At 40.8% G+C, this 15,366-nt stretch overlaps 1 protein-coding gene across 1 annotated transcript; it reads right to left on the minus strand.

The window, feature by feature from the left end:
• Positions 1 to 965: 965 nt before the first annotated feature.
• On the minus strand, positions 966 to 14,764 carry LOC139206883 (A-type potassium channel modulatory protein KCNIP1). Its single transcript, XM_070836481.1, has 8 exons — positions 14,648 to 14,764; positions 4,907 to 5,031; positions 3,732 to 3,801; positions 3,567 to 3,637; positions 3,322 to 3,429; positions 3,093 to 3,197; positions 2,614 to 2,676; positions 966 to 2,068 (listed from the first exon to the last, which is right to left on the minus strand). Exons 1-8 carry the CDS (start codon positions 14,703 to 14,705, stop codon positions 2,021 to 2,023), a joined length of 648 nt encoding a protein of 215 aa, XP_070692582.1. The 5' UTR covers positions 14,706 to 14,764; the 3' UTR covers positions 966 to 2,020.
• Positions 14,765 to 15,366: the final 602 nt, after the last annotated feature.

The following is a 15,366-nucleotide window of genomic DNA, read 5'->3' on the forward strand; positions in this document are numbered from 1 at the left end:
AGAGGAAAGAGAAGTGAAGAAAATATGAAAGAGGCTGTAAGTTGGGTAATAAAGGGAGTGATGCATGTTCAGTTATGGTGGTGACGTTTTTTCATATGCACATTATCATGCTTTATTTGTGGGCTGTGTCCTTTGGGACTGAGGCACAAAGGAACAACTCTTTTTGTACTTTCATTGTATATGTGTAAATAACAGTATAAACCCTTCTTGTGACCCTGTTTGCTCATGCTTTTTATGGTGCACCTTAAAAATTATTTTAAGGTTTTAATAATTATAAGCTACAAAAAAGAAAAACGTGTCGAGCAACAAGGTAAAAAAAAAAAATAGCAGACATAAATTGATTATTTCTTGAAAAGTTTATTGATAAATATAATGATTTTATACAATATTTGAATACACACATGAATTCGCTCTGACAGTTCTAAGCTGTCTATCTGTTTGTCTTTCTGTCTGTCAGTCTATCTTGAAGTATGTCTGGGAACATTTGAGATGAGCCGCAACACATCTCAGCAAGGTTTTTATTTCACTATTGGTAGCACAGTGAGTGGGCATGACAGTAAATCATTTATAAATCTGTGTTTTTTTTGTCCTGCTCAATCTTTAAAATGATGGCTCTTGTTTGAAACATGGCTTCCATTCCTTCAAATTCAGTGAAAAGGTCTCTCTCGTCTTTTGTCTTATTCTCCGTCTTGTTCCTTCTCCACGCTGCCTCCTTCTAGCTCCCCTCTTCAGTCTCTCCCTCACAGTGAAATGTTGGTCGCTCTGAGTCGACGTTTTTAACAGACAAAACTGAAGACGAAGCTCTCCTCTCTAGCATAAACACGGTCTGTTCAGCTGGACTAATAGTGGTGACCACAAGATGAAGCTACATGCTCGAAAAATGACATTAATTTTTATTCAGGCAAACAGAAACTTTACATCAGGACACACACACACACACACACACACACACACACACACACACACACACATAAATACATGCATGTCCTTGTGTCACTTGTGCCAGTAAACCTCTAAACGGACTCTTTATTTAACAATGAGTGTCAGGTAGAATAATTACAGTTAGATCCAATTTGACAGAAAGATAGACAGATAGTCAGAATCAGAAACACGCAGACAGACACAAATGGTTCAAACAGTAAGAGGAAGCCACAAATACAACAGTTAAATATCTACAGTCGAGTCGTTACAACATTGAAACACTGACTGACACCACTGGAACACACAGAGAGCGTAAAGAGGGTTTTTGAAGTGTTGCACGCTGTCACGAGATGTTGAGACTGCCGCACACTGGCTGAGGTCAAATTCAGCTCTGCTAAGCTTTTCAGCCCTGTCTGAATTCATGAGACGTCTGAAAAGAGATGAGGTGGTTCTGTGAGATGTTGGCTTCCCCAAATTTATGCAACTGCCAAGAATATATCACCGCCAAGTTTTTTTTATGGCACATATATGGTAAATATGCAGTAGTCCTGTCTTGCATGCTTCACAATGTTGCTCACATTTGTTGGATTTACACAGAAATTCAGGATGAAAACAGCCGTTATTTAAGCATCTAATGCACAAGGTCTGCATTGTTTGATCTTCACTGCTAAGCTGCTTTTAGGAATTCCAGTCCTGCCTGATAATGTGGTTCATTTTACACATTTCTGAAAAGTATTCACCCAAATGTGAGAGAATCAGTATTTACACAACGTCCAAGACAACAGTAACTGCGACGACATCAACAAACGAGGGAGATGGAGACGAGGTGAATGGTCACAGAAAGGTCAAATGAAAGGTTTAAGTCTCAAGGACATTTTCTGAAAGCAGTTTGTCGCCATGAATTTGTTACAGCAAGACGCCTTCGATGGAGCTCTGTGGCAACCGTCCCATACAGAGTGACCACATCCTTGTTTTGTTTAAACTGCAAGCTGTGTTCTTCCTATTCTCTTGCACGTTCATCCCTCCTCCTTTTCTTGTTCTTTTCTCTTATCCCACTCTGTGCTTTCGGCTGTTGCACTGTCTCCCTCTTCTTTGTTGTCTAGATGACATTTTCAAAGAGCTGTAGAGATCTCATGATGTTTTCATCCTGTGTGAAGACGATGGAATATTAGGAAGCTGACTGTGAGGAGACAGGCACCCAACAATCACCATTTAATTCAGTTTACTGGCCACTAGGGGACAGTAAAAGCCTGTAAAATGTTAGTCAGTGGTTTCTCTGCAGACAAATACTGATATAAAAGGTAGCAGAGACCATAATTAATAGCCAGTATAGTGAAAAAGGAAAAAGAAGAAGGGTAAGCAATCTGAGGAGCATTTTGCAAAGTAAAATTACTTTAGACTTTTTAAGCAAAAAGCTTCAATAGGCTTAATTCTCAGCATATTTTCTCATTCTCATGTTGACTTGACTTGTTGCAGTAGGAAAAGCACAGATGTTCCTAACAATGTTAACAATGGCTCTGTAATATAAATGGAAATCAGATCCATCACTAAAATCATTTTCAATTTTATCATTTACACCTTTTCCTTCTGTGACATGCCAAAATGTCTGCTGTGATAACAACCTTTTGCAAAGTTAAAGGGATCCTCAGGATTATGTAAGACAGAGGAGAACTTAAAGAACAAGGTGAGTACCTCTTGACAAGAAAGGATGAACTCATCAAGAGTGACCACGCCGTCTCTGTTTTTGTCCATTTTCTGTGGAGAGAAATGCACATACTGTCAAGGTGTGTCAGGGAAGATATCAATCAAAGATACCAAAGTTTGTAAGTAAAAACTAAAACACTAAACTCAGTAGCCTGTTCTGGTAGATCACCGTTACTGTCTCATTTTGGTGTCTTCATTGCTCGTTGCTCTTTGCTGTATCATTTCTGCATGTCTCAATAATCACCTGCCACGATCACCATGCACCACGTATTTTCCCTGGATTTTATTTCATTGCATGTTTGCATGCAAGTTTGTTTTCCACTCTTATTTGCTCTTAAGCCTTGGTGGATATCTCCCCTCATCCTGACTACCCTTTTTTTTCTGCTGTTGCTGCTCATTCATCCTCATTTGGTCGACCGTCAGTGTTTGTTTGTTGGGTTTTTATTAGACTTCAGTTAAGATGTTACCTGAAAGAAGGCATCCACATGCTGTTTGGGTGCATCATTTTTCAAGACAGGGTAAGTGTACTTCCCCATCATGTCATAGATCGCTCTGACGATGTCTGTCATCTCCTGTGAGACGGAAGCACACGCACGCACACAAATAAGATGTCAAGTGTGAGACTAACATAAAAATACAAACACAATGTCCATTTAACACCATTGGAATAATAATGAGGTTTAGGGAAACACAAGCCTCTTTGTTGATGTAGCCATCTCTGTTGATATCGTAAAGGTTGAAGGTCCACTGTAGCTTCTCAGTGACGGTGCCCCTCAGCAGGATGGACAGAGCTGTGACAAAGTCCTGAAGCAGAGAAAAAGGACAGGCTGAAAAAAAAAGGGCTTGTTGGGAGATAAAAACAAGACTACCATTCGAAAAGGAACTTTTCAAAATCTGAGCATTAGTGTGCAAAAATGTGGAAATGCATGAATCTAAAAGACCTCAAACTTTATGGAGCCGGTATGTGCTGAGTCAAATGCATTGAAAAGGTAGTGTGCATAAGTGCTGGCATCTGCAGGAGAAGAAGAAAAAACACTTTTCAATACACTGGGTAGAAAAAACAGAGACAAAGAAGAAGCAAACAACTCAACACACACTCTCTTTACCTCCATGTGGGAAGAACTGGGAGTATATTTGCTTGAAAGTTTCCTCATTTACGACACCACTTGGACACTCCTGAAAAGAGAGAGGGAGACAGAAAGAGATGGTGAAGAAGTGGGAGGTGTAAGTTGTAGATACCAACCCAAGAAATTCAAACAGAGGTGGACAGTGACTGATGAGGGTTCAACAGATGGAGTCTAATTAAATAAAGGATTATACACGTGTTGATGAGAATGTAGCTATTGGTTAAACCTCTATGTGATTAAAAACTGAAATTTAAAATTATATTTTATCATTGAAATTATAATGATAAAATATAGTTTTAAATTTCACCAGTTTTTAATTTGTATAAAGTCTAATATCAAAAGTATAACAGACTGCAGTTACATATTCTGACCTTCTGTCCAAGGTGTCACTATTGAGTCTGGTTTTTACATAGAGCTTTTTATGTAGCTGTGAGTCAGCCAACGGACACCAAAATCATTCATTTGCTCCAGGGGTGACACCTGAGTCTACTATAATATTTTAGCATTTATTACAACATAGAATTAAACAACTTGAAGGACAATAGAGCCAAAACCAAACACAACTATAGTTATAAGCAAATGGCAGCCCCAAAACAAAGTCTGGTCCTCAACCTAGATATTTCATCTCCTGATAAAATAGGAATATTTTTCCCTTTCGGCATACATAAAGCCTTTACAGAATGCGGACAAACAGATCTACTGTAGCTAAACATGAAAACACATGATGTCATTTTCAATTCATGCAAACTAATGCTGATTCTCATTCTGCACCGGACTGTGTCTGTCTGGACTTTAACCCTTACAGTATATCAGGGCTGCTATAGGTATGAGATGGGTTAATGCATAAGCCAGCATGTGACTGAAGGATTCATGGTGTTTAGTGAATCTTTTTTTATCTACAAATGAATAAAAATATATTCAAACATAATTCAGAATTGTTGGGTAAAGAGGTCTTTATTCTTTTATGCCACTCTTGGTTTGCTTGCTCACAAGAAAAATGTAAAAAATATATATAAATCATAAGTTAATTGCGCAAGAGCAAAGAATCTACCAATCAATGCATTTTTGGTATCTATTGTATGTATCTACAAGGTGGATAAATCTCTAAAAACTAAACCTCTGTTCCTCTGAGGTGCACCTGTGCAGCCACTTACATTCTTAAAGCCGCGGTAGAGCACTTGGAGCTCCCTTTTGCTGAAGTTGGTTTGAGCCTCTAGCTGGTCGAGGCCCTCAGGTCGATGGCACACCATGGTCATCTCCAGGTCATCGTCAGCTTTGTCTGGAGAAACAGATGCAGGAAAAAGAAATAAAGCAATGTTCCCTGACATAACTCATATACAACAGCAAGAGAAATGATGAAATCTAGAAAAGAAGAAAGTGGATTAATGGCCCAGAAAGGGGATACAGTACAGTGAATCTGCACACGTCAAGCTTGAAATATTTTCTGTTTATTCTATTGAAAGTCTTTTTTTAAAAAGGAAAGAGAGAAGAGGATGAAAGATGGAGATGCTCAAAGGTAGAGGTCAGTCTAACAGCTCCATGTTCCTCCTCTCACCGGCCCTATCATTAACAACTCATTACTCTCCTCGCTGCAGGGGAGGGGAAAGAGGACAAACCACTGACTCTGAGACAATACACACACACACACACACACACACACACACACACACACACACACACACACACACACACACACACACACACACACACACACACACACACACACACACACACACACACACACACACACACACACGGGCTCATAGTGCCTATATGTGAACATGACCGTATAAAACACCCTCCTCTCTCCATCTCAGACACTCATCTTCCATTTGCACCAGTGCACACATACTCCCTGAAGCAATCTACAATGTAATAATTATGCATACTGTTATAACTGTGCATAATTTAATAGAAATAGTAATAAAAATTCAGAATATGATAAAGTGGTCATAATGTGCCGTAGTAAAATGGTAGACCTAAAAAAAAAAACTTGCTGGTGGTTAAGTAATAAGATGGTACATTTTATGAAGGTCATTTCAAAACAAATGTATGATTGTCCATCACGGACCTGCCTTAACCTGTCCAGCTGTGAGCACATGAGAAAGACTTTATCATCGTCTCCTGCTTCATTACACTGTAGTTAAAAATCAGAGTGATGAATAGGTGCATTGCTCCAATACAACCTTATAATATGAACATTGTGGAGGATAGACTGTTGGACTCTATGCAAACGTTCAGTCTAGTATCAGTCTAGATTGCTGTGTGTGTATCCCTCTAGTTATTTGTAAGCGCAGACTTCCCGTCCACAGCACAGCATGGTGATCAAGTACAGTTTCCTCCGTCACTACAGCAGTCCACAAAACTGCCAGTGTCTGATTTACAGATACAACGGGTGAGCTAAAACACTTTTAAGGGCTCCTGTTCTGCTTTAATGAAGTGTCACAGAGTGCAACGTTCACACTGTCCTTGGCAATCCAGATTTTGAAACATCAACACTCTTGAAATAGAAACGTTTTTATCGGTGCAGTGAGACCATTAGTGCTTTGTAAAGCTTCATTACACCAACACCTCTTCAGATCTATTTTCTCAGTGAATCATGGCTACCAGGTCGGCATTTTTACCATGCCAGGCGAAGACAATTTCATCTCACTGCTAAATGAAGCCTCAGTCAACAGCCTAGCCTTATTAGATTCAGTATCCAGTGTTTCCATTTAATAATTGAACACAGACTATCATGTAAATAATTGCAAAGAAGTGCTGCCATCATGGTTCATGTTATGTTACAACCTTTTGAACCACTGATCTTAATTGATCTAGACTCAAATATACGTAATGATGACATTGTATATTTTGATATGATTATAAAGAAAATACAACTAATTTTAACATAAAATACAATACATTATGTTATCTAGCAATAGCTTATTACACTGTGCCCACTGATTTTCTACATTATCTTTGCATTATTACATTGTGACTTTGTATACCTTCTGTTGAGTTGCTGAGCAGTCTCTCTTTATATAGCTCCTTTTCCCCTGCCCCCCACCCACACACCCAAACACACACCCACACACACACACACACACACACACACACACACACACAGGCAGTTGTTTCATCAGGCAGGCAGTTCAGTCTTTCTCAGTGTCACATTAAGGTGAAGGTTCACACTCATGCCCAAGGTGAGATTATTCACACCCAGCTCCCAGTGGTCTTCAGGTAAAGCCTACTGTACATGGCACACATACACAGACATGAATAAATACAACATGAATAACAAATATGTGCGTCCTGCACATATTCTTGTAAATACATTTGAAACACACCTCCTGATGTGACTCTGACATACAGGACATGGTAAATGTAAATCACCATCACCTGCTTTAATCTTTTTGGTTTGCTCTAACATTTTTATGATTCATGCACCTACTGTATGGAGTTAAAGAGTATGCACTTTTCTGAAAGGCTTCACTGCAACTCTATTGTCCATGCTAAAACCTTGATGGCTCTGGCACAGTCACCGTCACACTGCATGCTTAACTATAAAAACTCCCACAACAGAGGACGTCCCAACTCAAAGCACTATGTATAGAAATGCCTTCCAAAGAGAAAAGAAAAAGTAACACAAATCACTTAATGTGTTTTTTATAGCATCTACTAAGGTCCTGTGACACAAACAGAATATATGAACAATTAGATAAACTTCATTATACTTCTGTAGGTGTTGTATGTTACAGACTATAAAGCCCTTTTTTTTTTGGATTTTGGGTTGTATAAATAAAACTAACTTGACTTACAAGAGTGAGAGTCACAATCAATCAGTGTTCTGGTTTAAAAATGGTTTCTACAACTTAACTCAGTTTTTCTCTAATACCAAACACCGAGCTTATGATCATAGAGAAGGTGATCACATACAGTAAAACTATTTGTGGACAGTGCGATGACTTTCTCTGACTGGTCGCATATGTCTTCTTGTATCAAATAAAAAACAACACATCACCAGGGAAAGGAAGTTACAGATACACTGTATATGTATGCATGAAGAAAACAAATAGGCCTATGAATACACAGTTAATTAATATCACTGCTATGAAAGTATCCATACATGGAGACAAGCTGTGGTCATCCAGTAACGGTATAGTATGATTGTAATAAGCTTTCAGTTAGCTGTAGTTGTATTAGGCTCAGCAAAATTATTATCAGTAGACAAACCAGTGTGGGACAGCCGGCCACAGCAGATTTAGAATATGAAACGCAGCAGAGTAGCAAATACACAAACCCTCTACAGGAACCCTATACTGAATGAATAATGGCAATAGTTCAGGGTTCATTACTACAGTATATACAGTTGAGAGTGCAAGTCTCCACCAATGACAAATTCAGCAGTCTGCAGCTTCTAACAGTTAGTTACGGTTTGTTTATTTATGTACTTTTACTCCCTTTTGATTTTCTGAAAAAGCAGCAGTTGAAAACCACACGTCTACCATTCCCACATGAATAATCCAGATGTTTCTTTCTCACAAACTGCAACGAAAACACAACCTCACTCCAATTTTTTCTGGTTGGGTTCATGCTGGACGACAGTGATAGTAGATGTGGTACTGACTCACCCTCTACAGTGATGACTCCCAGTAGGTGCAGCATTTTGACGGCCCCACAGCACAGCAGAATGATGGCTATAGTGTGTAAGCTGTTCTCACTCTGCTGCTCTCTTTCCATTTTGATAACTTCTTTATTTCCACTGGCCTCTGGAAGCTTTCTGTCTCCAGCTCACCTCCTATTCCTGGATTTTTTAAATTCTTAGACTTTAACTATATTGTACTGTGCAAAAACAAACATGTTCTAAACTTTTAAATATTGTTTCTGTATATGTCTCTCTCTCTCATGCCTATAAACTTTCTGCCCATCCTGCTTCCACCTACAGTGAGAGCAGCACTCACCTGCCTCTCTCTCTGTCTCTGTCTTTTTATCCCCCTGTCTCTCTGCTCCCTGGGGCATCTCCCTCTCTTATCCTGACCTTCGCTCCATCCCACTAACTCACTCTCTCCCCCTTCACTCCCCCCTGAAACATGCTCCCCCTCATTCCCACTTCCCCCTCTGTTACAGTCACTGTGTCCTTCACTCTTTGGAAACTGAGCTTAAACTTGAGGGTCCCACCTGAGTGCACTGTAACAATAATAAACTCCCCTCTACTGTATGACCGTGTGTGCTTGTTTTGACTGTGTGCTTGCGTGCGTGTGTGTGTTCACGGGCAGATCAGCACTTGATTAATTGGCCCCATTAAGACACACAGTCATCCCCGAACAACATAAGGCTTAATTTACTGCAAAGTGACTTTTCCTACTAAACATGCTTAAGTCATTTTAATACAGCTTACTATGCAATGTAAACAACACTTTATCTCAATCAGCCATTATGAATACACCCGGTGAGATAACATGATCCATCTGCATCATGGACTTCATATGAAGAGTCTGAGAGAGCGGAGAACAGGAACAATTAAACATGCTTTAACCTGACTGTATCAGCAGGGGGCAGCAGACACTAACACAGAGGACGACGGGTTTTAAACCTTCTAATCAAGATCAGTAGTATGTTTCATTATATGTTTTATCTGGTTTGTTTAATCATATAGTGATAATACTCAGAATCATGACAAATATCTTAATTATGAAATAAAATGTGCTGTATCTCAAAATATAAAGCAAAAACCTCAGACAATCACAATGATATAAACATAAAATATTTCTAGTAGTATCTCTGTAGTGTGACCAGCTGGCACTCATTTTTAGTCTTGAATGTAAAAAGGATCTGTGACTGTCCAACAACCTGAAGTGCAGACTGCAGGGGGCTCTGCTGTATCAAGAGGTTTCCCACAGAGATGTCAATTGAACGTTTGCTTTATTTACTGTTCAGTTTACTGTTGAGGAATTGCTGGGTAAAATTAAATTTAGTGCAGAGAGTAGCATTTTAATTTCATTTGCAACACATTTAAAATATGCTCCATAGTGTAAACATCACTGAGGATGATAAGGATGATTGAGTGTATATTGTGTTCGTTCACTTAATCAACCTTCAGCTGTCTTTCACTGTGACCAATCAGCAGCATTTCTGTCATGGTATAACACACAGGCACAGTGAACCCAGACAGCTTCCTGCCACACTTTATCCACACGGACACACCTCTCCACAGATACTAGACAAGTCCTGTACACCAAAGAATTATAGAAAACCAGCAAAGGAGAGATGTGGCACATGTTATATGTTCTTAAAGCAGACCTTTAAAACTAGGCATTAATAAATCCATACTAAATCCAGAAAAAGCACCTGTGAAAATAGCTTGTGAATTTATCACATGCAAAACACATTTCACATGTTTATCACATACCAGTACAAAAATGGACAGCATATTTCATACAAAAACATGCCCTGCAATGCACAATGGCAAAATACACACACACAAGACATTCTAAGAAATATAATTATAGAAACAGAAAAGACATGTGGAAAGCCATTTCATGTTATTAATTCACGCAGAGGCACATGTCATTTTTTTTAAACATTTCACATGTAAAATGCAGACATCACACATAATAGCTTTCATTTCCCATGACAACACGTGAAACATATTTCATTTGTGATGAATTCACATATATGCACATGTGGCTTCAGACCGTCTCCATGTGATGACATGAATTTTACATTTTGTTTTGTAATCAACATGGTAGTGGCAAACACATATTCCAGGTTGGAGTTTGGGATCAGGTCATTCCTGCTTTTGATCAAGCTATTTGACAGTGGGGTTCCTGCTTTGGGACCTGCTGACCCACTGGGCCTGGAACTGCTTTTGCAAGCAGAAGTCTAAATGCAAAAGTCTGAGTAAAGATAACTTTTATGAAAGAATAAAGTGAATAAGCTCAGTAACAAGTTCTGGGGCAGTCTACTACTGCAAACTTTTTATTGCAAACAGGTGAGAGCTAGAGACCTGCGTGTTTTGTGTTCTAAAACTGGATGTGCAAACTTAGCAGGTTAGGAAAACCTAGATAAACCCAACCTAGAAAGCCACCTCTAGAGCCTCTCTTCCATCTTTTACACAAGCTATTATAAGCCGTGGAGTTTGACAATGACCAAAAGCCTGAACCCTTTTCTTTCAGAGCTTGTTTGGAGTATTAAGCGGTGGCCTGAACTGTCAGCAAAGAAAGACTGCCTGCCACTCTCCCCCAGCCAGCACCCTGTCACAAAGAATACCTCTTACATCGACACACACACTTCCTCAAGCCCAGAAACAGTTATTTAACTCCTATCTTCCCTCTAACTGCTGCTGGCTCTGGTATTTAATGTTAGCTCCCATTTCTCCTCCATCTCTTCCTTTCTTCTGTTGCCCACTGAATCCTCCTTTCCTCCTTTCTTATCTCTCTCACTCTGCCAAGCTCTATTCTCACTCTGCCACTCTATCTCTGCCATGCTCTCTCTTTCCTTTTTGTGTCCTGTAATCCTTGCCACCAAAGAGTGTCATTTGCATAATCGGAATTATCTTAATCTGTCGTCTAGGTAGCGTTGGACAGGCCTCGCTCTCACCGGCCTCTTCAATGGTGGAGAGCGTTCTTCAAGACAGTAGCAGCTCTACTGGCCATGGGATCCCTGGAGGTATGGAGGAAGTATCTTAAAAATAGATTTCAGCTACAGTCCTATTTACACCATGTGAAAGCTGCACAACATAATCATGTTCAACGGTGTGAATTCAAGCCCTCGTTCTGAGACACACTGTTTTCCCCAGTCAGCATCCAAGCCAGTGGACGCTGGGCCAATCCCTGCCTGGCCTTTGGGTGGTTCACTGAAAGTCCAATGAAATGTTGTGGCTGAAAACACACACAGACACACACACAGCACGTGGAGGGCCATATGTATGTAGTCATACACCCTCGAACAAGACAAACATGAAAACATTATTTCAAGGGTCACAGATAAAATAACAAGCACCCGTGTGAATAAAACAATATACACTCTCATGCTTGCATACTCTCACACACACACACACACACACACACACACACACACACACACACACACACACACACACACACACACACACACACACACACACACACACACACACACACACACACACACACACACACACACACACACACACACACACACACACACACACACACACAGATCTGTTTGCTTACTAATCCTCAGCCTGTGAAGGAGGACTGAAGAGCTGGAGGGTGTTTGTAGTGTTGTGTGCTAGTGTGTACGTGAGGCGGATACATACACGTGCACACACAGAGAAATCCACCCAATGTCACTTCCTCAAATGCCACTGTTAATCATGTTTGGGAAGAGTGAATCAAAAACAGCTCATTTACACACACACATAGTAGCATGCCAATATTGATTTTTGAGTAAATACATGTCTAGACTCAGAATCTGCAGAAATACACACAAACACATGCACACACAAAGGCACATACACACACGCTGCTGGATGCCAAGAGAGGAGAATGACGAGATGACTTAATAAGCACTCACACCAGCTAATGGGAGCCTGGGTGATGGAGAAAGGAAGCAAATGAGAGAAAGAGCGGTGACATAAAAGAGAGAGGAGAGGGAGAGAGGTATGGAGATGAGGGTGCCAGGAGCAGATTGTGGTGGTGGCATGGGAGAGCGTGGCGGGGAAAATTAGAGGTAAGATAAAGAGAAACAAGCGTGGAAAAGGAGTGAGAGAGAGAAAAGGGGGAAACAACAGGGAGAGGAGAAAGCAGCAGGGTAAAATGGAAGAGAAAAAGATGGGAAACGATGGAATATTACAACTAAAAGACAAGGTTGAGGGGTGGGGAGGGAGGCAGCAGAAAGCAAAAAAAAATAAGATAAGAGGAGGAGCAGAGGAGTGACAGAAAAGGAAAGGAGAGAAGGAGAGAAGAAGAAGACTGAGAGAACGCCTGCAGGGAGTAAGTGAGGGAGACAGAGATACAGGGGCTGAGAAGAGATGAAAAATTCACCACAGAGGGGAGGAAAAATGCCAGGTGGAAAAATGAGTTGTCAGAGGCCACCCAAACAGATGAGGAGGAAAACAACCTGCCAGACAAAACCAGGCAGACAAGACAACAGGTAGGAGGAAACTACAGCAAAGGAGAGGCTGTCAGGAAAAAGGCAAGAACACTTGACAGAAAACAAAGCAAGTTGAGAACTGCAAGCAGCCTTGATGAAAACAGACAAGCACACATGCAAATATTCAGGAAGGCACAGGACACAAACACGGTGAGGGATTTATTTTTTATTTTTTTCAGAACACAGTGATGAGCTCGTGCTCAGAGGATCAATCATGTAGGAATCTAATCTTGCAATATTACAGCCGCACACTGTCTCCCTCTCGGTGTTGCTGTCAGTGACACGATCCCGGATAACAAGTTATCTGCAACACCACAGAATAGTCGGCTGCACACATACAAGCCCTGCTGCACTAATCCTGTATACAGCAAACATGTTAAAGCAGGAGAGGGAGAGACACTGAAGTACCACAACACAACAGCAGAATTACAAACAACCTCTAAATAGCTCCAGCTCTACATCCCATTATTTCATGTTTTTGTAGGGGCTTTTATGGAGGTAAAAAAAAAGCCTTGTTTTCATCTGAGTCAGATTTCACACGTTTCCACAATGTGAGAGCATCTACAATCATCCCATTATTCAAAATAGCAACAAATTTACGCCTTGCCTTTTTAACAACCCATGGGAAAAGGTGTTTGTTTGGGCTTGTGGGGAATAAAAAGAGAAAGATGAAACGAGCCATATGCACTCACTTGGAAAATGTCCTGTATGGTGTAATTTGCACTGAAAAACCGATAATAGCCTGCCTCAACAAATAACTTTAAATGACTGCACACTATTAATAGGGGATATTTTCACTCTGGCACTGATCTCCAGTTCGGTGTGCCTATTCATTGGAACAGTCAGTTTGAATTTTGTTAGATTTATATAAATGAGGTTTACAGGGTTTTATTAGAATGAGAAACAAGGAAGTGAAACATTTCTCACAGGCAACAGGTCTTCATAAAAGCATCTCCCTGCCTGCCTTATCTGCACATTTGCATTTCTCACTATCTCATTCTCTTTCACATGGCCTTGACTTACTTAGGAGTACCCCAATCTCATCAACACCCCCCCTCACCCTACACCCCACAACCCCTCCCACCCCAAAACTGACATCTTTTGTTGCCATGGCTACCGTGCTTCCAAGGTAACAGCAAGACGGAAAAGCAGTGTGTGAGCAGAGTGACAAATACCTTCAACATGTGTGTGTTTACCAGCATCGATGCCTGAATCTGCACACACAGCCAGCAGACGGGGCGACACACACATTCTCAAGCCCACACAGACACACATGCAGAGTGAAACACAGCCAAAGAAGCTCTCTCTTACTCTGCTCCCTCGGTTTTCTCTGTCAAAAAAGATAAGCTCAACCAGAATCACATGGTTGCACACATGCTGTCGCATTACAACTTTGTTGTAGAATAAAAAGATACTCTTTTTCCTCCGGGAACACCTGTTGGTCGCTCTGCCTCTTTCTCTCTCACACACACACATACACTACAAACCATATGCCCCGTTTCTTTCACTGCATCTTAAGTGAAATGCCAGCAGTTATTAATCTTTGGTCTGCAGCTTGCGTACGTGTGCTGTATATTTATACTGGAGTGTGTGTGTGTGTGTGTGTGTGTGTGTGTGCGCGTGTGTGTCTAGACTCTAGAGGATACAATAAAAACACACTGTTAAAGTTTCACTGTCCATATGTGTGCATGCATGTGTTAGTCAGAAACACGTTTGTATATGAGTTTATAAGGCATGTGCATATGTGTGTGTTTATGTTTGTGTGTGTATTCCCTCACCCCTGGACGGCCTCCTTTGCTTGGTCTGCATGGTCAGCGTACCCACCACAGCCCCCATGTTTGCTGTCGTCGTCGTGGAAACAAGCCCGTCTGTATGCTGAAGTCTGAGTCTCTTTGTCACGTGTTTGGACGGCTAGAACGCATACACACACTCCCTCGCCCTCTTTCCTCTTCTCATCCTCCTCTCTCTCTCTCTCTCCTCCTCCGCGCTCGACAGAAACCCTCTTCCCATCATTCCTCCTTTCATGCTTTCTCACTCCATCTAACAGCGCTCCTCCTCCCTTTCTCTCCCTCTCTCTCCCCTTTTTTTCCCCCACATGCTCTCCCACTCTCTATCTTCCACCCTCCCATTTCCTTGTTTTTCATTATGGGTTGTGGCCTCCCTCCTTCGCTCCCTCCCACCTTCACCCGCAAGCCAAGAGCCTGAGCATCAGTGATTCGGTATGAAATCGCAAGGATGTTGATTCACTAAATTATAAATTAATATGAGTGTACCCATTGATTTGTAAATGATCACACTCCGTGAATCACTCTGGAAAAAAAACAACAAACATGCTCTGTTACATTTCACACCTAAATGCATCTGTTTTCTTCTGATGCAGAACAAATATGCAAACAGATTCAGGCTGAAATATTGACTAGAGAGGTATGAACTGAAATATGAATTATGGAGGGAAGGGAAAACATGTGCATGGCAAGAAAAATTAGGAAGAGCCCAG

Source organism: Pempheris klunzingeri, chromosome 9 (genome assembly GCF_042242105.1).
Source record: "Pempheris klunzingeri isolate RE-2024b chromosome 9, fPemKlu1.hap1, whole genome shotgun sequence".
NCBI classification, from domain to species: domain Eukaryota; kingdom Metazoa; phylum Chordata; class Actinopteri; order Acropomatiformes; family Pempheridae; genus Pempheris; species Pempheris klunzingeri.

Excerpts from the sequence above, each read along its gene's own strand:
- LOC139206883 (XM_070836481.1), bottom strand. The coding sequence starts at position 14,705 with ATGGGGGCTGTGGTGGGTACGCTGACCATGCAGACCAAGCAAAGGAGG. Across the intron at positions 3,198-3,321 it reads ATGGCTACATCAACAAAGAG|GAGATGACAGACATCGTCAG; the intron begins GCTTGTGTTTCC and ends TCCGTCTCACAG. Across the intron at positions 2,069-2,613 it reads TCATCCTTTCTTGTCAAGAG|GATGAAAACATCATGAGATC; the intron begins GTACTCACCTTG and ends GTCTTCACACAG.